This window comes from Nerophis lumbriciformis, linkage group LG09, assembly GCF_033978685.3.
Source record: "Nerophis lumbriciformis linkage group LG09, RoL_Nlum_v2.1, whole genome shotgun sequence".
NCBI classification, from domain to species: Eukaryota; Metazoa; Chordata; class Actinopteri; order Syngnathiformes; family Syngnathidae; genus Nerophis; species Nerophis lumbriciformis.
Genome location: NC_084556.2, coordinates 287,340 through 309,985, shown reverse-complemented (window position 1 = coordinate 309,985; position 22,646 = coordinate 287,340). Strand labels below are relative to the sequence as shown.

Genomic DNA, 22,646 nt, shown 5'->3' with positions numbered 1-22,646 from the left:
AATTCAAGTATTTCTTTTTTATATATATATATATATATATATAATAAAATAAATACATATTTATAGCTAGAATTCACTGAAAGTCAAGTATTTCTTACATATATATATATATATATATATATGAAATACTTGACTTGGTGAATTCTAGCTGTAAATATACTCCTCCCCTCTTAGCCACGCCTCCAACCACGCCCCTCCACCACGCCCCCTCCCCCTACCTCCCGAAATTGGAGGTCTCAAGGTTGGCAAGTATGGATTAATGGAATATTTTTTTGTAATTAATCACGAGTTCACTCGTTAGTTTGGCAGCTCTCGTTTTTTTCTCAGTAAATCACAGCTGCAGAGTTGACGTTTATCACCTCTTATGTACCATTATTATGTATCAACGTTTTTTTGTCGGAGATGAGTTTAATTAGGGGTGTCCCAATCAGATATAAGATCAGATGTCGGTCTGATTCCGGCAAAACAACAAGTATCTTATTCCTTCAGTTTGTTTTTAACGTTTACGATACAAGCAGTCCTGCAGCACTTTTAGTTGTGCAAAGCTGGACTGCCGGTTAACATTTAAATGTCCTCCAATAAGCACACAAGTTTGGTCTTTTATTCTATTGTAGTCGTCATTTACAAAAAGTAAACATGGTAGGCTAGAGGCTACTAGCAGCTACACAATAGCTAAGCACAGAATAGCACACAAGCTAGACATACGTAATAAGGTGTCCCCAATTGAACAATATTGCAGCCTAAAACAGCCCATTCGTCAATATAAACGAGTATCAAATTAGTATAGTTGCATAAAAATGTACACATTCAAAGTCTCTAAAACAATATCCAGTAACAAAGGCGTCCGCAACATTCAATTTACTGCGTCAAAAGCTTAACTTGATGTTTTATTGCAGCAACTAGGTATCACAACCGTGTCGGCATCATTCAACTTACTGTGCCATGAGCTTAACTTAATGTTTTATTATGGCCACTAGGTGTCGTCAAAAACTTCATTACCACTCCAATTCAACTTAAAGGCAGTATAAGTCCATTCCAGATGGTTAATGTCTGAAAGTTAACTTTGTGTGAATTGTGCACTATAATAAACTTGCCTTGCCTTGCCTTAATAGGTTAGTTTCAGTCATTTCACGTATTTATAATTCCTGCTGATATCATACCAGATCAATATCGTTATTGGCCAAAAGGGCTCCGATATCAGTATCGTATCAGAAGTGACTCGGACACTCCCGAGTTTGAACGATATGACACTTGCACGTTAATGTGGGCGAATCTATGCCATCTACCTTCAAGCGTTTACACATCGCTATCAGTAGCTGTCATCTGGTATATTTAAGTCATTTTTGACGCGCTCATTTATCAATGCATCCGCCGGCGGGCGAGGACCCGCTTCACGAGGCAATATCTGCAGCATCAATCCTTATTCTCGGTCGGGTCTGTTCTCTTCAAGTATGACAGTCGGCCTGTTTTGTACAGTATTTGGGGTCACTTCCTCTGGCAAGCGACTGGTTTGCGGCTCTTGTTACACAAAACTTGGCAGGCCACTCGCTCATTAGCAAACGCGTTCCCCTCCGGCGCCTTCATCCGGAAGCATTAATGTGGCGGATGGCGCGGCACTCAAGGCTCGGCGGTACACGAAGCATGTGAGGGAGAGTGTGAGTTTTTCTCAGTGGCCGCCGCAACTGCTCGCCTCCAGCATGGACTACTTTGCCAGCAGCAAGCCTTGGCAAGATAATAAGATGGCCAGCAGACATTTTGTCAATATTTTTGTCTTGGCTCAAGAGTGCGCATGACCGTCTGCTTACTGATACAAGTGTTGACTAATTTATTTATTTATGTAATTCCCCATTGGAGTTGTGGCCCTTTTTCCCCCGACTGCGAGAGGGCAAGTAGAGGCAAGTGTACAGGGAGGAGAGTAGGGCCTCACTAATGTGAAGCAGTTCATTAAAATCAGGACACAACTGCTTCTATCAGTGGGGAGGATGCTGCTAATCAGTGCCTGTGGTTAGTCCAGTGCTATGCAAAATGGGAGACGGCGCCCTCCTCAAGTGCAATATCGTCCGGGGAGGGTTGCTCGGCGCCATAAGAAGGCCACGCGGATGATTGGTTTTCCAGGAGGATGCTTTTGAGACCGCTCTCGGGTCCGCCATCTGATTAGCATCAGCAGGCATTATTCATGTCATGAATACAAAAGGCGCAGAACAAATAAAAGGCCAACACGCATTCAGCAGCCTGATAAATATCACGTGGAAAAACACACACACATGTCAGATTTGGTAATTTGGAGATTCATGTGTTTGGAGCCTCAAACCAAGGTGGGTAATTTCAGGTTGAACTGCAAAAGGGACGAGCGTAAATGGTCTCTTCCCACAACATGAACATTTGTGCGTACACTTGAACTGCCTCTGCATTTTTTATGTTTTTTTTTAGGTATAGTAACTACAATTTTCTTCACATTGTTGTCAATCTATGAAAAGTGAAACACAACATTAGAATTCAGTCCATTTATGTAATATTACCAAACAGAGATATTATGAGAATAGTCATTTAAGTGGGCGATACGGGCTTTTTTATAGTTGACTGAAAATGGTGTCCTTTGATGAAAGTGCCATAGTACGCAGTGATTGAGGGTACCCTATATGGAAAGTGCTAAGTCATCCTCTCTACAGTGAATCTATTGGGAGTCCGTGAGATAGTCCTGAAACTGGCATCAAAAGGGACATCATGGGATCACTTGCAAACCTGAGGACGTTATTGGTTGAAAGGAAGTAAAGGTTGGGGCTAAATAAAGAGCCCTGTGGTGTGCCGCTGCTTGGACGTTGAAAGGACAGTTTGATAAAAGTGCCATAGTATGCAGTGACTGAGGGTACCCTATATGGAAAGTGCTGTCATCCTCCTTGCAGTGGATCTATTGGGAGTCTGTGAGATAGTCCTGAAACTGGCATCAAAAGTGGCATTATGGGATCACTTGCAAACCTGAGGACATTATTGGTTGAAAGGAAGTAAAGGTTGGGGCTAATTAAAGAGCCCTGTGGTGTGCCGCTGCTTAGACGTTGAAAGGACAATTTGAGAAAAGTGCCATAGTACGCAGTGATTGAGGGTACCCTATATGGAAAGTGCTGTCATCCTCCCTACAGTGGATCTATTAGGAGTCCATGAGATAGTCCTGAAACTGGCATCAAAACTGACAGCATGGGATCACTTGCAAACCTGAGGACATTATTGGTTGAACGGAAGTCAAGGTTGGGGATAAATAAAGAGCCCTGTGGTGTGCCGCTGCTTGGACATTGAAAGGACACGAGGTTCCCAGTCTTTACAGAATAGGTCAGGGGTCTCAAACTCAATTTATCGCTGGAGGTATAAAGGCTGCGCCGCAAAAAGTATTCACTTCAGAATCTCTGAGCTATATTAGGCCTTAAGTCATAAATCTAAATGTTATATTTTGAAACTAGGAGAAACCTTGGCTTGCTCAACGGAAGTTGCTCTTTGTGTTGCCCAAAGTGTTTGTCATGCTGTCATTTTTGTGTTGTACCATAATTGTAGGTAGTGTCTAGTAGGATTCAAGATGGCCATCAAATATTTAAGTATTAGCCCCCAGTAATAACACTAAACTATGAAGTTTAGTAGAGGGCCACAAAATTTGTGCAGCGAGTGGAGGGACACCTTGACTTTCTCAAGTCCATTGCAAAGCATTAACTCATCCCTTAGTGATGCAAGTCTGATAGTTTTTGGTATCAAGATCAAGTGGCCACAGCTGTATTTTTTAGTCTATCCTGGGTCATTAGCAGAAAGTCTTGGACTGTTGCCCTTCAATCATCAGGTAATGCTCGAGTGTTGACGACGCCCGCAATAATGATAGCTGGCAACTCGATGACTTGAAAGTAAATCGCCAAGGCTTGAAAGCGTCTCTTTCTGCCACCAAATACAGAAATCAGCCAGCTATGTTTAATAGAATTTCCATCAGTGCTTCAACCAGTCTTTGAAACGGGTTATCTAAGATAATGGCTTCACGGGTTCATTACCTCATTGTCAAATTAGATTTCTCTTTCTCCTACGGGCAGATTGAAAAGTGATTACAGATCCCAGACGAAAGAAAACCACAACTTTTGCAGAGTAGAGGAAAGAGGAGTGTGACAAACTATAGGCTGGAAATGATTTGTGTTTGTAGTTGTAAATAAAAACAATCAGTGGTTATTAGTGATGCCTCACACTTTTACCAACTCTTCCCTCTCATCTCCATCTGTATTCTCTTTTGCACCAACCTCCATTTTGTCCATTTCTTCCACCTCCTCTTTGACATTCTTTCCTTCCTTTTTACTCTTTCCCTACTGTAATTCTCTACTTTTTCTTGGCATTTTTCCACCTTGTCACTCTTTGTCTTCTATAATACCCTCCCCGTCTATCTTGACAGGGTCTTCATCGCCCTTCTTACTCCCTTCTTCCGCCTCACTCGTTTTCTTCATTGACACACCGGTCATCTACCTTTATTTCTCTCTTCCTCCATCTTTCTGTCACACTCCCCCTCTTCTACCTAGGCAAGTTGGTCTTTCTCCCCTTCCGCCGCCCTCCATCCCCACATTTGTGACACGCTTGTCCACCTTGACACGCTCATCGTCCTCCTCCTCCTCCTTCCTTGTCACTTTTTTCTATTACCTCCTCCTCGGTAATCTGTACTTTCCTTTCCTCCGTGCTTCTCTCTTTCCCACATTTGGCATCACTGTTGTCTTGATCCTTTTGACTTTCCTTCTATCCGGCTTTGTCATTTCCTCTTGGTCACTCTCTTCCTCTTCTCCTTCCTCTTGCTTGTAATATTCCGCCCTTTGGTCGCCCTCTGTACATTTTTGTTCCGCTTGATCATCCTCTCCCCTTTTTTCTCGGTCACCTTCTTCCTCTTTTTTGGGGGCACCTTCCCCTTTCTTTTTGTGATCCACCTCCTCTTGGTCAGGTTCTTTCTTTTTTTCTCGACCTTTTTGGTCACCCTCATTCTGTTCTTCTTGGTCACCCTCTTTCTCTTGCTCTGGGTCACCCTCTTTCTCTTCCTCTTGGTCTTCTTTCTTTCCCTCTTGGTCACCATCTTCCTCTTGCTCATAATCTTTTCCGTCTTGGTCACCATCTTCCTCTTGCTCATCTTTTCCCTCTTGGTCACCATCTTCGTCTTGCTCATAATCTTTTCCCTCTTGGTCATCGTTGTCCTCTTGGTCATCGTTTTTCTCTTGGTCATCGTTGTCCTCTTGGTCATCATTGTCCTCTTCCCCTTGGCTGTCCTCTTGCTCATCATCGTCCTTCTCCTGGTCGCTTGCGTCCTCTGTGGTTTTGCACACGATGCCCTTCCACCAGTCTTCAAATTCTTGGTCATGTTTATCATCTTTCTTTTTGTTTATGATGCCTTTCCACCACTCCTCAAACTCTTGGTCAGGTTCGTCCTCCAGCTCATAATCTTCCCCTTCTTCGTGCTCATCGTCTTCTTCTTCTTCTTCTTCTTGGTCTTCTATTTGATCACCTTCGTCTTCTTCTTCCCATTCATTATTCTCGCCTTCTTCTTGGTTTACCTCTTCCTCTTCTTCTTGGTCACTTCCTCCCTCATCTTCCTCTTCCTCTTCATCCTCTTCTTCTTCCTCTTGGCTATCCTTTCCACCCATGTCTTGGAAGCCGCCTTCCTCCTCCTCTGGGCTTTCTTCTTTGTCACTTTCCTTTTCTTCTTGAGAATCATATTCTTTGTCACTTTCTTCCTCTTCCTCTTCCTCTAGGTCATTCTCTTCGCCTCCTTCATCATAATCTTCTTCTCCTTCCCCATCCTCTTCATCTTGGTCAACTTCTTCCTCTTCTCCCCGGTCTTTCTCTTGGTTACCTTCACCTTCTACTTTTTCTTCCGCTTGGTTACCCTCTTCTCCTTTGTCTGCCCCCTTTTTGTCATCATCTTCTTCTTCCTCTTCCTCCTGCTCCTCCCTGTCATAATCTTCCCACTCATCGTCCGAGTCTTTCCACTCATCATCGTCAAAGTATTCCCACTGGCCGATGTTGTGGCAGTACTCCTCGTCATCATTTTCTTCCTCGTCTGCACTTTCTTCGTCACTCACGTACACCACCACCTTGACACCTTCTTTTCTTTCCTCCTCCATGTCCTTCAACACCACCTCCATACCTTCTTCCTTTTTCTCCTCCATGTCCTTCACCACCCCCTCCAAACCTTCTTCCTTTTTCTCCTCCATGTCCTTAACCACCACCACTTTTTCCTTTCTCTCCTCAAAGTCCCTCACCACCATCTCCACATCGTCTTCCATTTTCTCCTCCGTGTCCCTCACGACCTCCTCGGCACCTCCCTTTTCCTCCTCGGTGTACCTCATCACCACTTCCACCCCTTCATGTTTCTCCTCCGTGTCCCTCACTACCTCTGTGACACTTCCTTCCTTGTTTTCCTTCGTCTCCCTCACTACATCTTTGACACCCCCTTCCTTTTTCTCCTCTGTGTCCCTCACCACCACCTCCACACCTTTTTTCTCCTCCTTGTCCCTCACCACCACCTCCACACCTTCCTTGTTCTCCTCTGTGTCCCTTACGACCTCGACATCTTCCCTTTTCTCCTCTGTGTCCCTCACAACCTCCACACCTTCATTTTTCTCCTCTGTGTCCCTCACAACCTCCTCTACATCTTCCCTTTTCTCCTCTGTGTCCCTCACCACCACCTTCAAACCTTCTTCCTGTTTCTCCTCCATGTCCCTCACTACCTCCTCCACACCTTCTTCCTTTTTCTCCTCCGTGTCCCTCACTACCTCCTTGACTCTTTCCTCTTTCTCCTTGTTGTCCCTCACAAGCTCCTCAACACCGTCGTCCTCTTTCTCATTGGCGTCCCTCACAAGCTCCTCAACACCGTCGTCCTCTTTCTCCTCATTCATGACTTCTATCGGCTCCTCGCCTTTACGGTTGTTTTCCCTCTCTTCTTTCTTGTCTCTGCCTCCTCCTTCTCTCTCCTGCGCCTCCTGCTCCACACATTTTTTCTCTGTTTTGCCTCGTTTTTCCTTCTTTTTCAGCACCTTCTTGTCCTCCATCGTTTTGACGGCATTCTCCTGCATACACAAAAAGAAGACAGCATATCATTGGATTGGTTATAGCATCCATCCATCCATCCATTTTCTACCGCTTGTCCCATTCGGGGTCGCAGGGGGTGCTGAAGCCTCTCAGATGCATTTGGGCGGAAGGCGGGGTACACCCTGGACAAGTCGCCACCTCATCACAGGGCCAACAGAGATAGACAGACAACATTCACACTCACATTCACACACTCGGGCCAATTTAGTGTTGCCAATCATCCTATCCCCAGGTGCATGTCTTTGGAGGTGGGAGGAAGCCGGAGTACCTACGCAGTGACGGGGAGAACATGCAAACTCCACACAGAAAGATCCCGAACCCGGGATTGAATTCAGTACCTTCGTATTGTGAGGCAGACGCACTAACCCCTCTGCCACTGTGCTGCCGTCATAGCATCTTTAATGCACAAAATGTATTAATGTGGCTTTCTCTTTAGAGTTTAGTTGTATATTTTACTGGTCATTTGTAGAATTAACTGCAAGCAGGTTTTGTTTCATTAAAGACTAGAAAAGAGCCAGAACCTACCTCCCTAAAAGAAAAAATTCTGAATCCAGATAGTGATCCAGATTAGGGATGTCCCGATCCGATATTTGGATCGGATCGGCCGCCGACATTTGCCAAAAAATGCGTATCGGCAAGGCATGGGAAAATGCCGATCCAGATCCAGTTAAAAGAAAACTCCAGTCCGTGTTTTCCAACGCACCGATTTAAATAATACATTCCACTTTTCTGCTGCTCCCTAATCTCCGTTCCGCATTTTCCAGCACACCTTCAACACATCCACAGGTCTGTGGATTCTCATGCAGTTGCTTTTAGCTGCTGGCATTACACGACAGGCTCTTCTCACACTTTCCTGTGTCTCCCTCTCAGACAGCAAGCGCACCTTCTTACACACGCCACATACTGTCACGTCATACGTCACATACGTGTACGCCCTCCCCGAGCAGAGAGGTAGCAGCATGGCTAACGTTAGCTGTGATGCTAGCGCAGCCGCTAAGGTGCGCGCCTGTGCAATTGCGCACTGCTCAAGCGTCCTCTGCGCACGGCAAATCTATGCCACGCACAAAATCAAATAAAAAAATAAGCTTATAACAATTTTCGACACACGGACACGACAGAGAAAACAGTTTTCGTCATCATTGTTCAAATATTGTAACGTCTGTCGAGACGCTTATCTCCATTCGGTGCCACACGCCCACACCATCAAAATGCCGAGGCAAACATTTCCACATCAACACCGTATGAAAAAAATAGTGATTTTTTTTAGTTGTGATTTCCTTCTCTGCGTGAAAGTTTAAAAGTAGCATATATTAATGCAGTATGAAGAATGTTTTAATGTAGACACATAGAATCATCATACTGCTGTGATTATATGCATCAAGTGTTCATTCAAGGCTAAGGCAAAATATCGAGATATATATCGTGTATCGCGATATGGCCTTAAAATATCGCAATATTAAAAAAAGGCCATATCGCCCAGCCCTAGTTCAATGATGCCATTTCTGTTTGTCATGTATAATTTTGTCTATTTTGTGTTTATCTTTGAATAAACAGGTCAGTTTCTTGTTACCAACCATTGTGTATTATTCAAACTCCCCTAATTCAGCTGGCTAGTTGTTATCAAGAGTACTAAAACCCTTTTCAACATGATTCTGACAACTAAGTAGGCTAAATAACTTTAAACTTGAATACATGCTCCGACAGGCCAGTATCGGTATCGGATCGGAAGTGCAAAAACAATATCGGTATCGGATCGGAAGTGCAAAAACCTGGATCGGGACATCCCTAATCCAGATCAGCCCCAAAATGTGAGCACTTGTTCGTTATCACATTTCGGACGGTTGAATCAGTTGAATCAAATTGTGCCCATAACTATTTGAGCTATATCTATACCAGAATGGAAAAAATGGAGTGAACATTCTTGTAAATCTTCCACTGTCTGTGTAGTGTAAGGCATTAAGTCACATTGGCCCCTTTAGTCGGTGTAAATACTAAAATACCACTGTTTGTTTGTCGTAAGAATTTTCTGACAAGCGATGTCACCCAGCTCCCCCACCACTTTCAAATGTGTCAGACGTTAAAAAAAATAACTTTTGTACTTCATATTATGGTATTAATATTCGTACTGTTTTATCATTATGTCCGCTCTGAGATCGGTAGGTTGTGAGTTCAAACCCCGGCCGAGTCATACCAAAGACTATAAAAATGGGACCCATGACCTTCCTGATTGGCACTCAGCATCAAGGGTTGGAATTGGGGGTTGAATCACCAAAAATTATTCCCGGGCGCGGCCACCGCTGCTGCCAACTGCTCCCCTCACCTCCCAGGGGGTGATCAAGGGTGATGGGTCAAATGCAGAGAATAATTTCGCCACACCTAGTGTGTGTGTGACAATCATTGGTACTTTAACTTAATTATTCACACGCAGACCCACCCCAACCTTGTCCAAATCTCTCTAAACTTGTCCCAAACACTTTTGCCACGATTGTGCTGTCAACAACCATTTGTGCGATTATGGTTTTAATGTTCTTAACAATCTGTTATCATTCTGTAGTGATGTGCGGATTGATACAAAAATATCAATACCACAGATGTTGTTTCACAGCACAAAAGTTTGTGCTGACAAAAAACATTAGCATTATAATAGTTTTAATGTTATTAACGTTTTATTATTCTTCACCTTGTCCAAATGTTTACATTTGTGCTGTTATAAAACTATAGTTTTAATGTTATTGTTTTTATTATTCACACCCGTAGTGATGTGCGGATTGATACTGAAACATACCAGTTTTCTTTTAACAACGCAATTGTCACAAACGTTTGTGCTGTCAAAAGAAGCATTAGTACTATTAGTTTTAATCTTATTAGGCTCCAGCACCCCCCGTGACCCCGAAAGGGACAAGCGGTGGAAAATGGATGGATGGATGTTTTATTATTCACACTGTGACATCAGGAGAGGCTGTGTCCTGGAGGGGAAGTATATTCCCCTGAGATGGCTCCAAGCTGGAAGAGTGTTGGCCCCATCTGGTGGAGAAAGGCAACACACCACACCTGTGACTGAGCAGGGAGTGATTGCCATGCAGGGCTTTTAAGGGCCAGCGAGCATGTCCGTAGGGGAAGTGTGGAAGGAGAGTCAAGGACAATTGTGATCAGCTGCAGAGGCGAAGACTGAGGAGAACGTTGTTGTGTGGAAGCCAACCGAAGTTGGAACAACAACGAGGAACCCTGACCTGGACCATTGACGAGGGTGACCAACCCCAACCAGGACCGCACGACAGGAGGGGTGAGGCCTAACTGTGCTGAAGAGACCTTACTGCTGTAAATCCCTAATTAAATCTTTGTTTTCACCAATCCTTGGTGTAGGTTGCACTTCTTTCTTGTCCTAGCCTCTCATGGTATCACAACACACATTTTGATAGTCCAAACATTTGGGACAGGTATGGACAAGAGGAGACTTGAAAAAGATGTTGGGTGACATGACTTATCAGAGAATGTATTATAGAATGAATTAGAAACGAAAAAGGTTACGGCACAAACAAGCATAAACGTAGCACAAACCAATGGCTGTGGTATTTCAATATTTGGTATGACAAGGGGATGGAGGGGAGGTCGGCTTCACACAGGTCGGTTAATCAACAATTTTGCTCTTGACTTCTGATAAACTGCCGAATGTGCACCTACCACACGCTGGATCAGTTTCTCGCACTGCCTCACGTCCTCCAGCAAGTCCTGCCTTTCTTTGAGCAGCTTATCTTTCTCCCGTCCCCATTTCGCCTCCTTTTCGGCCACTTCCAGCGACAGGGAGTCTTTGGCAGCTTTCAAATCCTCCAGCTCCGAACTGGCTTTGTAGAGCTCGGCCGTGGTCTTGAGAAAGGTCTTCTCTTTGGCCTTCACGGTGTGAGACAGCTCTGCGTTTTCCATCACCAGCGTGCTGTTGTCCTCCTCCAGGAATCTCACCTGGGAGGCGATGTTTTTCTCTCGCTTGATCCAGCGGGCGTGCCACACTTCGTTGAGTTGAACGTGGTATTGCTTGAGCTCCAGGTTACATTTGTGCAGTTCGGTGTTGGTTTTCAGTAAAATCCTCTCGTTGGCCTCCCGCGTGTTGTACAGCTTGGCGTATTCCTCCAACAGTTTGATGTAGTCCACCTCCAGGTGCTTCAGATAGGATTCTATCGTTTCTTCCCTGTGAAGCCACTGGGTTTGCCACTCTTCATTGAGCTGGATGTAGTAATGCTTCAGCTCTTCAAAACACTGACTTCCCTTAGTCCACAGTTGTCTGAACTTCTCCGTTTGGAACTGCAGGAGTTGTACGTTTTGCTTTAGAGAGTAATTTCCCTCCATGTGATGCATTTTGCTCTCCATTGTGCCACAGGGGCAGCTAGCGAGCTAGCTCGTATTTCCCAGTTGTTCTTCAGTTGGGCTTCCAGCAGTAGGAAGTATGATGATTTGTGACAGTAATATCGCCAACGCCAACGAGCTCTACCCCACAGTCATGTTTGGCCATGATGACATCGACAAAAGGCATATGGCACTACCTCACGGCCCAATGTGGCTGTTGTGGCTTTGTGATGATGTCATCGCGATGACATCATCACAAAGCACAATGGCTTCGCCTCATGATCATGTGACCTGTTGTTTGTTATGATGCAAAGCAACATGAGTAATGTTTTTAGATGGAGCAATGGCGACATCTGGTGGTCAAACGTGTTCATTTTTTTGTGTGTCTGCTAGAAATATCACTGAATGAAAACTACCAATACACACGATATATCAACTACTAGGGCGCATTTAAGGACGCCGAATTGAGCGGACGATTTAAACATTTGGAAATATGTATGAAAATATATTCTAATATGTCATTTTTGCGGCTATAAGACGAAACAAAGCTTAAATGTGTATGTTTGTAAAGCATTTTCCGTTTTAATTCGCCACCGAGGTTCCAAAATGGGTGCATTATTATTATTATTTTTATGGTATTTGGAATTGTCTATTTTGAATCAAAGCGTTTAAAAGCTGTTGGCAGCAACAATTTTTGGAAGTTTGTGTTCCATTTCCGGCCTGGACTTTAACCGAGCCTTCTGCTATGAGCAGATAGCCCCATTGGCCAATGACGGCCGACCGCGGAGCTGATGTGACCAGAAGCTGAGCGCTCATTGGATGCGCGCTATGTGACATAACACCAAAGTCGTCTGTGATTGGCTCCTGATCTCCTTTAGTTTAAGCGCCGTACCACGCCGTTGTAATACGGAAGACGGTAACCAACACCAGGTACAGTGTGTATTATATGGTTGTATTTGTACTACAAGTTTACTTTTGCACTATTTGAGGTTATATTGTTTTCTTATTGCCTAAATAGAATACACATAGTATTGTTGATGTTGTGTATTGTCTGTAAAACACTGCCTGCTGGCAATAATGTTGTTGGAAGACTGCAGTTTTGTTGTACAATACTTTAATTGTAGACCATTTAAATTTAACATAAATAAAAGCAGGCAATTGTATGAATATAGAAAACATAGTGTTGTTACTTCTATCCCCCGAATGACAGGAGTGTGGAAAAAGCTAGTCAAAGATGCTCTATATGCTGTTTTTAAGAGCCACCTGCCAAAAACACTATTCAAAGATCCTCTCTATAAGACAGGCGCACTTAACTGTTTTTTAAGGACTGATTTCACTCACAATTGCTTGTCAGATATCCTCTGAATGTCAGGAGTGTTCTGCTGTTTTTAAAGACCTATTCCAAAAAAATGCTTGTCAAAGATCCTTTATGTGACAGGAGTGCTCGGCTGTCTTTAAAAACATACAACTAATATGTTCAACAACAGATATTCGATATGCAGGAGCTTACTGCTGTTTTAGGTACTTGACCAGGGGTGCTCGCACTTTTTCTGCAGGCGAGCTACTTTTCAATTGATCAAGTCGTGGGGATCTACCTCATTCATATATATCATTTATATTTACTTATTTATGAAATATATGTTTTTGTTAACAAGTTAAAGGTGTTTAATGTTAATGCAAGCATGTTTAACACATTTAGTTAATATTGTTAAAAAATTAAAGGTGTTTAATGATAATACAAGTATGTTTAATACATATAGTTAATATTGTTAACAAGTTAAAGGTGGTTAAAGATAATACAAGCATGTTTAACACATATAGTTAATATTGTAAACAACTTAAAGGTGGTTAAAGATAATACAAGCATGTTTAACACATATAGTTAATATTGTTAACAAGTTAAAGGTGTTTAAAGATAATACAAGCATGTTTAACACATATAGTTAATATTGTTAATAAGTTAAAGGTGTTTAAAGATAATACAAGCATGTTTAACACATATAGTTAATATTGTTAACAAGTTAAAGGTGTTTAAAGATAATACAAGCATGTTTAACACATATAGTTAATATTGTTAATAAGTTAAAGGTGTTTAAGGATAATACAAGCATGTTTAACACATAGTTAATATTGTTAACAAGTTAAAGGTGTTTAAAGATAATACAAGTATGTTTAATACATATAGTTAATATTGTTAACAAGTTAAAGGTGGTTAAAGATAATACAAGCATGTTTAACACATATAGTTAATATTGTAAACAACTTAAAGGTGGTTAAAGATAATACAAGCATGTTTAACACATATAGTTAATATTGTTAACAACTTAAAGGTGGTTAAAGATAATACAAGCATGTTTAACACATATAGTTAATATTGTTAATAAGTTAAAGGTGTTTAAAGATAATACAAGCATGTTTAACACATATAGTTAATATTGTTAACAAGTTAAAGGTGTTTAAAGATAATACAAGCATGTTTAACACATATAGTTAATATTGTTAACAAGTTAAAGGTGTTTAAAGATAATACAAGCATGTTTAACACATATAGATTCCTTTCTTTCATGAAGACAAGAATATAAGTTGGTGTATTACCTGATTGTGATGACTTGCATTGATTGGAATCAGACAGTGGTGCTGATAACGTCCGCATTTTCGAATGGAGGAGAAAAAAAGTCCTCTTTTCTGTCCAATACCACATGAAAGTGGTTGGTTTTTGGCATCTTATTTGTCCAGCTTCCGTACTCCTTTGTATACACTTTACAAGAAATACATTGTCGGCAAACTTCGTAGCTTGCTAGCTTGTGCACGCCAGCTTTCTGAGACTCTTATTTTGTTAGCGCAACTGTGCAGTCGGTCTTTGGAGTTTTGACGACAGGTACGGCGCCAGAGTCTGTTGAAATAAAGTGTTTCTCACCTTCCTGTCGGTAATTTTAATGAGCTGGCAGCAGCCAGCGTCATCTCAGAAGACCCTCGGGTGCCGTGAATGTCAATCAAGTGACGACAGTGACGTCATAGTGAAGATTTATGATCGCTAATTTTTAGGACTATTTTTTTAATGCCTGGCTGGTGATCGACTGACACAACCTCCGCGATTGACCGGTAGCTCGCGATCGACGTAATGAGCACCTCTGTACTAGACCTACTGCTAAAAACACCAGTTAAAGATCCTCTCTATAAGACGGGGGCGAAAAAGATAGTTAAAGATCCTCAATACAACAGGAGCTTGATGCTGTTTTTAAACCCAAAAAGGACCTAGTGCAAAAAATGCTTGTCAAACCACTTTATATGAAAGGAGATTACTGCTGTTTTTATAAAAACTTATAAAAAAAAACACTAGTTAAATATTCTTTATATGACAGGAGTGCTCTGCTTTTTAAGGGACTACCACAAAAAGGTTTGCCAAAGATCCTATCTGAAAGGAGAGTACTGCTGTTTTTACAGACCTAACACCAAAACACTAGTCAAAGATCCTAGTCTATACAACAGGATTGTTCTGCCGTTTTTAAGAATTTACAACTAAAAGCTTTGACAAAGACCCTCTATATTTCAGGTGCTTAGTGCTGTTTTTAAAAACCTACTACCAAAAACTATATGTTAGGGGGCCTAATGCAAAAAATGCTTGTCAAAGATCCCCTATGTGACAGGAGTGCTCGGCTGTCTTTAAAAACATACAACTAAAATGTTTAACAAAGATACTCGATATGCAGGAGCTTACTGCTGTTTTAGGTACTTGACCTACTGCCAAAAAACAGTTAAAGATCCTTTCTATAAGCTAGTTAAATATCCTCTACATAACAGGAGCTTGATGCTGTTTTTAAACACCTCATGCCAAAAACTCTACATTCAAAGGACCGAGTGCAAAAAATACTTGTCAAACCCGTTTATATAAAAAGAGTAATGCTGTTTTTTTTAAAACCTATGAGAAAAAACACTAGTCAAAGATTCTCTATATGACAGAGTACTGCTGTTTTTGCTGACCTAAAGCCAAAACACTAGTCAGAGATCCTAGACTATACAACAGGACATACAACTATGCTGTTTTTAAGAACTTACAACTTAAAGCTTGACAGAGACCAGTGTCAGGTGCTTAGTGTTGTTTTTTAAAACCTACTACCAAAAACTACTGGTGTTTTTAACGACTACTACAAGAAAGTTTGTCAAAGATCCTCTACAAGACATGAGAGTACTGCCGGTATTAAACACCTGTGGCCAAAAACACTAGTCGTAGATCCTGTATTTGACAGGATTGCTCTGCTGGTTTTACGGACTACTACAAAAAGGTTTGTCAAAGTTCCTCTACAAGACATGAGAGTACTGCTGTTTTGAAACAGAGTCAAAGATCCTGTATATGAAATGGTGCTCTGATTTTTTTTGAAGACTTATGACAAAAACCTGTCAAAAATGACAGGAGTGTTGTGCTGTTTTTAATTACCTTTTTTAAAAATGCTTGTCAAAGATCCTCATGTGACAGGGCAGTACTACAGTTGAAAGAAAAACTACTACTATCATAGACAATTGTCAAATATCCTCTATATAACAGGAGTGCTCAGCTTTTTTAAAGAACTTACTACAAAAACTATTGTCAAAGATCCCCTATGACAGGAGAGTACTTCTGTTTTTACAGACCTACCGCCAAATCACGAGTCAAAGATTCTGGTCTAAATAACAAGAGTGCTCTGCTGTTTTTAAAAACCTACAACTAACAAGTTTGACAAAGATCCTGTACATGCAGGAGCTTAATGCTTTTTTAGGTACATACTGACAATAATACCAGTCAAAGATCCTTTGTAAGACAGGAGCGTGAAAAAGCTAGTCAAAGATCCTCTAAATAACAGGAGCTTAGAGCTGTTTATAAACATATGCCAAAAACTATATTTAAAGGACCTACTACACAAAATGGTTTTCTAAAATCCTTTATGACAAGAGTAATGCTGTTTTTTTTAAACTACTACCAAAACACAAGTCAAAGATCCTCTATATGAAAAGGGGGCTCTGATTTTTTTTAAAGACACACGACAAAAACTCTTGTCAAAGATCCTTTAACTGACAGGAGAGTTGTGCTGTTTTTATGACATATTTTAAAAATGCTTGTCAAAGATCCTAATGTGACAGAGCAGTACAGCAGTTGTTGTTTTTTTAACTACTACCAAATACACTAGTCAGAGATCCTCTATATGACAGGAGTGCTCTGCTTTTTTAAAATAACTTACTACAAAAACTTGTCAAAGATCCCCAATGACACGAGAGTTCTTCTGTTTTTACAGACCTACCACCAAATCACTAGTCAAAGATCCTCGTCGAAATAACAGGAGTGCTCTGCTGTTTTTAAAAACCTACAACTAACAACTTTGACAAGGATCCTCTACATACAGAAGATTACTGCTGTTCCATGTACCTACACCAGTCACATTCCTTGTAAGACAGGAGTGCGAAAAACCTAGTCAAAGATCCTCTATATACCAGGAGCTTACTGATATTTTTAAACAAATCTCTATCTTCAAAGGACCCAACTGCCAAAAATACCTGTCAAAGATCCTTTATATGAGAAAAGAATTTGGCAGTTTAAAAAAAAAAAGATGAACAAATGATAGAAATATCCTTTGTTCAATGTTTAAAACACAAACATTGAATCATGAATGCTCATTATGCATTTGTAGCCTACCAAGTAATTTTGATAGTAGGCTAGTATAAACACTTACATCATGTGTTGTCTTCATTATAACACTTATATAAGGCTGTTAAAGTCATTTTGATAGTAAAAAGTTCAAGTTAAAGTACCAATGATAGTCACACACACACTAGGTGTGGTGAAATTATTCTCTGCATTTGACCCATCACCCTTGATCACCCCTTGGGAGGTGAGGGGAGCAGTGAGCAGCAGCGGTGGCCGCGCCCGCCCAGGAATCATTTCTGGTGATTTAACCCCCAATTCCAACCCTTGATGCTGAGTGCCAAGCAGTGAGGTAATAGGTCCCATTTTTATAGTCTTTGGTATGACTCGGCTGGGGTTTGAACTCACAACCTTGGCTGATATGGCTAATATAGACACTTACATCATGTGTTGTCTTCATTATAACACTTATATAAGGCTTTTAAAGTCATTTTGATAGTAGGCTAATATAGACACTTATATCTACCAGAGACACTAGTCAAAGATCGTATATGACAGGAGTGCTCTTCTTTTTCAAGAACCCAGTGACTAGGATGGGGGAAGCGGGGATCGAACCCGGAACCCTCAAGTTGCTGGCACGGGCCACTCTACCAACCGAGCTATACCGAGTATAACACTTATATAAGGCTTTTAAAGTCATTTTGATAGTAGGCTAATATAGCTAATATAGACACTTACATCTACCAGAGACACTAGTCAAAGATCCTATATGACAGGAGTGCTCTCCTTTTTCAAGAACCTACTACAAAAACTCTTGTCAAAGATCCTGTATATGACAGGAGTGAAGTGAATTATATTTATATAGCGCTTTTCTCTAGTGACTCAAAGCGCTTTAACACAGTGAAACCCAACATCTAAGTTCCATTTAAAGCAGTGTGGGTGGCACTGGGAGCAGGTGGGTAAAGTGTCTTGCCCAAGGACACAACGGCAGTGAGTAGGATGGCGGAAGCGGGGATCGAACCCAAAACCCTCAAGTTGCTGGCACGGGCCACTCTACCAACCGAGCCATACCGAGTGCTCTGCTGTTTGAAAGGAGCTTGTTTGAGAAGAGTACTTTGCTGTCTTTAGGAACCGACAGCAAAGATCCTCTCTGTGACAGGAGTGCTCTGCTGCTCATGTCTGCCTCAGTCCTGACTCCTGATGGTGTCCCAATACTTTTGCACGGGACGATCACTTCCTCTTACGTCGGTATCCGCATTTCAGCCGCCATGGATCTGGTGCTGAACGTCGCCGACCACTACGTGTTGACGCCCTACGTGTACCCGGCGTCGTGGGCCGAGGACGGCGCCCTGCGACAGATCCTCAGCCTGCTGGTGGTGACCAACCTCGGGGCGGCGGCGCTCTACCTGATCCTGGGAGCCATCAGCTACTACTTCGTCTTTGACCACGGCCTCATGAAGCACCCGCACTTCCTCGAGGTAACCCTCCCTACGCCGTTTTAATTAGGCGCTGATGATCACATGACCCCCCCCGCAGAATCAAGTTCGGCGAGAGATCAGATACGCGCTGACCTCGCTTCCCTGCATCAGCATTCCCACCGTGGCGCTGTTCTTCGCCGAAGTCCGAGGTTACAGCAAGGTGTACGACAACGTCCACGACTCGCCCTTGGGTACGAACTCGCTCGCTCGCCCGCCTCTCGTTATTCTCAGCGTACAATCCTCTCATGGCCATTGTTCGCCCGCAGGTTGGACCGGACTCTTCCTGAGTATGATCTCCTTCCTGCTCTTCACCGACATGTGCATCTACTGGATTCACCGCTTCCTGCATCACAAACTTATTTACAAGGTGAGTACGCTCGCAAAGTCGGTCTTCAGGCCCAAGTCGTCAGCTGCTTAGACGGGTCGCCACTGAAAGTGAAAGTGTTTTTAAATTCTTCAAATGGGATCAAATGAAGGGCGTAAACACTGTTCAATTAAACCATTATTTGAATCAAATTACAAATGCATATCACAACCAGTGACGTGTGGTGAGGTTGATGGCTGGTGAGGCACTGACTTCATCACAGTCACATTTACAAACATAAAGTATCTTATTCACCATTTGATTGGCAGCAGTTAACGGGTTATGTTTAAAAGCTCATACCAGCATTTTTCCCTGCTTGGCACTCAGCATCAAGGCTTGGAATTGGGGGTTAAATCACCAAAAATTATTCCCGGGCGCGGCGCCGCTGCTGCCCACTGCTCCCCTCACCTCCCAGGGGGTGATCAAGGGGATGGGTCAAATGCAGAGGACAAATTTCACCACACCTAGTGTGTGTGTGACAATCATTGCTACTTTAACTTAACTTTAACTTTACACATACAAACTGTAGCACACAAAAAAGCACATTTAATAAAAAAAACGTTATTATGGTCTTACCTTTACTTATAAATAAAGTCCATTCGCCGCTGTTGTGCTGGATTAATGAACCCCCTGACGGGAGTGTTATATCAACTAAAGCCCTCACTTCAACTTTCCACGTGCAAGATTGAATCTATTTAAAAAAGTGTAACCGAGGGTTTATAAATGTGGCCTATACTGTATGAAACTACAAAATAACAAACACGGAGGCTCCACTTTATTTACATTCTTTCAAAAACCTCCGCTCCACTACAACATATCATCACTTCCGCTTTTGGCGCCTTCAAAATAAGAGCTCAAGGCATATACTGTATAACAGCGCATAACAGGAACTTAACATCACAAAGAGGAAAGCCCATAAAAATAGGTTACAAAAGTTATTTAATAAGAAGCCAAAAAGTGCAAAAACGATAATGTTCATGTTGGAGGAGTTGTGAATTAGATACACCTGCAGTCTGCAGGTGTACCTAATGTTGTGGCCCTGCAGTCATTCACAACTCCTCCAACACGAACATTATTGTTTTTGCACTTTTTGGCTTCTTATGAAATAACTTTTTTAAATAGATTCAATCTTGCACGTGGAAAGTTTAAGTGTGGGCTTTAGTTGATATAACAATTCTACGGCGGGGGTGCAGGAGGCGAGCCTCAGCCAGTGCGTCTTTTGCAGCCGTTTTATGATCGCTCAGCACAAGAAATACGTTACACACATACAGTTGTTGACAAAATACACTGTACATTATATACCTCAGCTAACTAAACTATGGAAATGTATAATATAATTCATATAGCAATACGGTCTCACTGCACAGCAGGCCAGCAGTTAGCCGAGTCCGTCCATGTTGAGGCACTGAGTGACGTGCCTCAACTGGCTGCTGTTCACCGCACCGTCTCTTCTCAGTATTTGAACGGCAAATGTGAAAATTCAGCGATTTTGAATAAAAATAATCTAAAACTGGTTAAGTTAAATGGAAAATAACTTTATAGTATAATCACCGCATACATATAACAATTTAATTAATTTTTTTTCTTGTTACATTTTTTTTCTTTCCATGATCACCTGCCTCTAGTGACTGCACGTCACTGATCACAACCTACACCCCAAAAATACATATATACATCAATTATATATATTTTAGGTCAGGAAAAAACACAAGAGGCTGTATCATCCCTACAAGCCTGTTTCGCAGGTTTCCCTGCTCGTCAGATTCATTTTTCCCCCCCCCTAATGTTTAGGTTTAAACGGATATACGATTCTCTAAAATGCTAGCATAAAACATTAGCATATTAATGTTAGCATGCTAACATAGGATAAGTTAGCATTAGTCTAATATGACACCAAGAATCAAAACATACTTGCCAACCTTGAGACCTCCGATTTCGGGAGGTGGGGTGGGGGGGTGGTTGGGGGCGTGGCTAAGAGGGGAGAAGTATTTTTACAGCTAGAATTCACCAAGTCAAGTATTTCATATATATATATATATATATATATATATATATAAAATATATATATATATATATATATATAAGAAATACTTGACTTTCAGTGAATTCTAGCTATAAATATATATTTATTTTATTGTATCTATATATATATATATATATATATATATATATAAAAGAAATACTTGAATTTAAGTGTTCATTTATTTACACATATACTTGTTGAGTTAAGGGTTGAATTGTCCATCCTTGTTCTATTCTCTGTCACTATTTTTCTAACCATGCTGAACACCCTCTCTGATGATGCATTGCTGTGTGGCACGCACAAAAGTGCTTTCATCAAATGCACTAGATGGCAGTATTGTCCTGTTTAAGAGTGTCACAACATTGCTGTTTACGGCAGACAAACTGCTTTACGGCAGACCAAAACATGACTGCTGTTGTTGTGTGTTGTTACAGCGCTGGGAGGACGTTAATGAAACTGCCTAACAATAAATCCACATAAGGAACTAAGAACTCGCCCTCCATCATTCTACAGTTATAACGTCATTGGGCAGGCACACCGTTTATATTGTGGGAAAGCGGACTCAGGTCCGCATAGTCCGCCTGAATCTCGGGAGATTTTCGGGAGATAATTTGTCCCGGGAGGTTTTCGGGAGAGGCGCTGAATTTCGGGAGTCTCCCGGAAAATCCGGGAGGGTTGGCAAGTATGTATCAAAAGCCATGATTTTTGGGATTATACGGACAAAGTGAGCTAAAATGCTAACATGCTAACGTTAGCATGATAACAAAAGAAAAATAACAAGGATAAGTCCAAGCAATGTTAATATGAGGTGCTTGCTTCACAGCAGGCCCATAATAAGAAAATAGTATTAAAGAGCAAAATGGGGTCAAAAATAAAATCTTGCTTAGGGGCCACACAAAGCCGAGGGCCGACCCTGGGCATGGCACCTACCATGAACCATGTTGGCGTGGATTTAAATGTGTCCGTCAGTTTGGTGGACTCCCTTTGTTGTCTCTCCCTCGCCAGCTTTTCCACAAGCCGCACCACGTGTGGAAGATCCCCACCCCGTTCGCCAGCCACGCCTTCCACCCGGTGGACGGCTTCATGCAGGGGCTCCCGTACCACATCTACCCCTTCCTCTTCCCGCTCCACAAGGTGCTCTACTTGGCGCTGTACGTCTTCGTCAACATCTGGACCATCTCCATCCACGACGGCGACTACCGCGTGCCCGCCGCCATAACGGGGGTCATCAACGGCTCGGCTCACCACACCGACCACCACCTCTTCTTCGACTACAACTACGGCCAGTACTTCACCCTGTGGGACCGCCTGGGCGGCTCCTACCGCCACCCGTCGGCGCTGATGGGGAAGGGCCCGCGCGACCTGATCCGCAAGCTTCAGGCGGAGGCGAAGCCGGCGAACGGCGGCGTGAACGGAGTGCGAGGTGCAACGTGCAAAGAGGAGTAACGCTTGCGGGGAATCTTTCTGCTGGAAATGACTTAAAGTCCCACTTTCCATAGCAAGTTGGAATTTTAAGATATTCAACACTAAAGTGGCTAACGGCCCAAATTCGTCACGTTTCATGTGTCAGGTAAGCCGCAACTCATAGGGACATCTGATTCTGTATTTACACAGCTGAGAGTACTTTGGCTTCTTGTATTTGCCAAATACGTCTTCTGAAATTCCATCGGGAAAACTTTGATACTCAAAAGTACTTGTATCCAAGACTTTGTTGATGAATAAAAAGATGCACTTTATTGATAA

General features: G+C 42.2%; 2 protein-coding genes across 6 annotated transcripts in view; one reads left to right on the top strand and one right to left on the bottom strand.

Moving 5' to 3' along the window:
* Window positions 1-22,646, top strand: part of LOC133607833 (lathosterol oxidase-like) — a 31,268-nt gene extending 8,622 nt beyond the window's left edge. The window contains exons 1-6 of one of the 5 annotated variants that reach the window (XM_061962829.2): window positions 12,260-12,354; window positions 16,692-16,818; window positions 18,302-18,516; window positions 18,575-18,707; window positions 18,783-18,883; window positions 21,909-22,646. In XM_061962829.2, coding sequence (XP_061818813.1) covers window positions 18,307-18,516; window positions 18,575-18,707; window positions 18,783-18,883; window positions 21,909-22,349 — 885 coding nt within the window. In that variant the 5' untranslated portion in view covers window positions 12,260-12,354; window positions 16,692-16,818; window positions 18,302-18,306 and the 3' untranslated portion in view covers window positions 22,350-22,646. Of the gene's footprint in view, window positions 1-10,192; window positions 10,370-12,259; window positions 12,355-16,691; window positions 16,819-18,301; window positions 18,517-18,574; window positions 18,708-18,782; window positions 18,884-21,908 lie in introns of those variants that run through there. The other 4 variants (XM_072913763.1, XM_061962831.2, XM_061962830.2 and 1 more) reach the window with 4 other exon arrangements.
* LOC133607831 (uncharacterized) lies at window positions 224-11,582 on the bottom strand. Its single transcript, XM_061962823.2, has 2 exons — window positions 10,768-11,582; window positions 224-7,064 (listed from the first exon to the last, which is right to left on the bottom strand). Exons 1-2 carry the CDS (start codon window positions 11,446-11,448, stop codon window positions 4,650-4,652), a joined length of 3,096 nt encoding a protein of 1,031 aa, XP_061818807.2. The 5' UTR covers window positions 11,449-11,582; the 3' UTR covers window positions 224-4,649.

What these genes read in the sequence shown, in the direction of transcription:
- LOC133607831 (XM_061962823.2), bottom strand. Translation starts at nt 11,448, where the DNA reads ATGGAGAGCAAAATGCATCACATGGAGGGAAATTACTCTCTAAAGCAA. An exon ending in AGAAACTGATCCAGCGTGTG is followed by an intron (nt 7,065 to 10,767) that starts GTAGGTGCACAT and finishes TTGTGTATGCAG; the next exon opens with GAGAATGCCGTCAAAACGAT.